This window comes from Sycon ciliatum, chromosome 3 (assembly GCF_964019385.1).
Source record: "Sycon ciliatum chromosome 3, ocSycCili1.1, whole genome shotgun sequence".
NCBI lineage: Eukaryota > Metazoa > Porifera > Calcarea > Leucosolenida > Sycettidae > Sycon > Sycon ciliatum.
The window spans coordinates 5,066,243-5,069,181 of NC_088645.1; the positions used below are offsets into that span (position 1 = coordinate 5,066,243).

The 2,939-nt window shown below is 43.6% G+C and overlaps 1 protein-coding gene across 1 annotated transcript in view; it reads right to left on the reverse strand.

Moving 5' to 3' along the window:
• Positions 1-2,031: 2,031 nt before the first annotated feature.
• LOC135812403 (L-selectin-like) overlaps positions 2,032-2,939 on the reverse strand; it is a 16,093-nt gene continuing 15,185 nt past the window's right edge. The window contains exon 9 of the mRNA XM_065325776.1: positions 2,032-2,039. Within this exon, the coding sequence (XP_065181848.1) occupies positions 2,032-2,039 (8 nt within the window). The remainder of the gene's footprint in view (positions 2,040-2,939) is intronic.

Genomic DNA, 2,939 nt, shown 5'->3' on the forward strand with positions numbered 1-2,939 from the left:
AAATTATTTACGAGGTTTCTTTTACTTTTAGAATAATGGAGAGCTATGGAGGAGACATACGCGAAGTGAATATCAAACAGACGAAGAAGAGTTTTCTAGTTGTGCCAGAGGCTCTGGCGATAGCATCTCTAGCGATACTGAAGTAAACACTGATGCATTGCTAAATTTGGACCAGGATGAAGGAGTGGCTATAAACAGAAAGAGCTCGTTTCAAATGAACTGCCTTTGTCGAGTCCAGATCAGGAGGCTCGAAAAGAACTAGAATTTCTCATGGACTCTGACAGTACCAAGTCAATAGCTCAGCAGCGCCTGTCTTACTTTCCTGATGAAGCACGTACAGTTAGTTGTGGACGTGTCGTGAGAGATAAGGTGGCAACTTCAGATGCAGGTCGACGATATGCATAATTTCCTGGAAGTTTGACAATGTGCAGACTTTCTTCCATTATTGTCCCAAACCAAGAGCATTATATCCCTTGCTGAAGCATTATAATCAGCATTAAAAGGCAGTTTTTGGAGCATTATGGTTAGCATTATACGAACATTTTCGGAGCATTATCCGCTGGACCCTATCCGTGAACAGTTGTCATTGACATTGTGTTACTGTATTTGTCACACAGAACAACAAGGTGCAAGGCTGGTGTTAGGTATATGCGGATAATGCCGGCAGAAAAATTGGCAGAATTCGGTACTTTTTCTGGTAAGTTTCATGCATGTTTGGTATGTGGATAAAGAAATGGAGCAGAATTCGAAGAATTGCCCGCCATAAGGTTTGTATGGTTCTGCCAATTTCACTGCTTTTCGAGCAGAATCTGCCACCTTTTCAAGCATTATCCGCACACCCCTAGCTGGTGTACAGGTATGTGTACATTGAAGAACATTGCCATGGTAACATGGTCACTGTTGTTGGGTTTTTTGTTTAGAACATCAACCCCCTCTTTGACGAGCAAAAACAAAGTGATACAGCTTGTGTTGATGTTTAGCAAAAGAGGGACAGAAGAAAACTGAGCCAAAATATACTGTGCTGGGAAACAGGCCCCAGGCAGTCCATGCGCCAAGACCGAAAAAGTCGTCTAAAAGTTGTACTTTTTTATGCAGATTAGCCACTTTTCCGAGCTGAATATATTCAAATCTTCGTCGAAAAATTGTCAAGAAAATGTTAGATGTCTCGAGTCGTTTGCAATTTTCTCTCCATCAGTGCTTGTTTGCGGAAGTTTTGCTTTCCGGACACCTTGATTGGGCCTTTGACCTTATGGATGTCAGTTGTAGTGGTCGTTACTCATTGTCTCGACGTCGCTGGGAGTGTTCTTGTGGGAGCTGTCAAATATTCGTAAAAATCAGGCAAGTGGCAAAGAAAAAATTTTGGGCAAGATAGTATGTAGACATCGATGCTTAGTGCACGACAAGTGTGTTTGCATTCATGCAGTTCTCAAGTACGAGTGCAGTGCGCGTTTGTCACAGTCAGGTTCAGATATGGAAGGGTTTGTGAACCCGTGGAGATAGAGCGGTAGATTCGCCATCTTCTTTTCGTCCGAGTCCCACTTCTGCAAGTCCGCGACAACTGAGAACTTCGCCCAGAATTCGCTCAGGTCGTCCCGACCCCCACGGAACGGTCTCAAGAAGCATTCAACTTTGGCCATCACGCACTGCTACCCAATTCGCCCGACTAATCCGAGTTACAACACAAACTCCTGAGTCCCGGGTTTCGGCACCAAAAAGTGCTGTAACCGAATGGCGCCTAGTAGCATGCACTATGATCCGACACACCGCCAAAGACAACAACCGACCGTTCCTTCTTCGTTCTAAGATTCCGTTCAGTAAGAAAAGTGTACGGTAATATGTGACCAAAAAGATACAGTGAAAGAAAAGCCTAGCAAAGCATTGCAAGGCACGTTGGTTCAGCTGCACGCTAGTGCAAACATGCAGATCCACAATGTTGGGCGGAAACCAAACACCACAACATTTCCAGAAACTAACTTGTTCACACCTACATACAATCATGAGTCCATACCGTGTCTGGTCTGGTTTGTTATGTTAGCAACCTAGAATGCATTGAACACATGAATTCGATCACACGCGTTTACAGATGTAATAGGCAAGGCGTATGCGCTAGATATACTGATTGCAGAGATCTGCTAGATATACTGGTTGCAGAGAGCTGCTAGATATACTGGTTGCAGAGATCTGCTAGATATACTGGTTGCAGAGATCTGCTAGATGTACTGGTTGCAGAGATCTGCTAGATATACTGGTTGCAGAGATCTGCTAGATATACTGGTTGCAGAGATCTGCTAGGTATACTGGTTGCAGAGATCTGCTAGATATACTGGTTGCAGAGATCTGCTAGATATACTGGTTGCAGAGATCTGCTAGATATACTGGTTGCAGAGATCTGCTAGATATACTGGTTGCAGAGATCTGCTAGATATACTGGTTGCAGAGATCTGCTAGATATACTGGTTGCAGAGATCTGCTAGATATACTGGTTGCAGAGATCTGCTAGATATACTGGTTGCAGAGATCTGCTAGATATACTGGTTGCAGAGATCTGCTAGATATACTGGTTGCAGAGATCTGCTAGATATACTGGTTGCAGAGATCTGCTAGATATACTGGTTGCAGAGATCTGCTAGATATACTGGTTGCAGAGATCTGCTAGATATACTGGTTGCAGAGATCTGCTAGATATACTGGTTGCAGAGATCTGCTAGATATACTGGTTGCAGAGATCTGCTAGATATACTGGTTGCAGAGATCTGCTAGATATACTGGTTGCAGAGATCTGCTAGATATACTGGTTGCAGAGATCTGCTAGATATACTGGTTGCAGAGATCTGTTAGATATACTGGTTGCAGAGATCTGCTAGATATACTGGTTGCAGAGATCTGGTAAAAGTCAGGTCCATGTACATGTTTACATGTATATCTGGTTCCCGGATCAG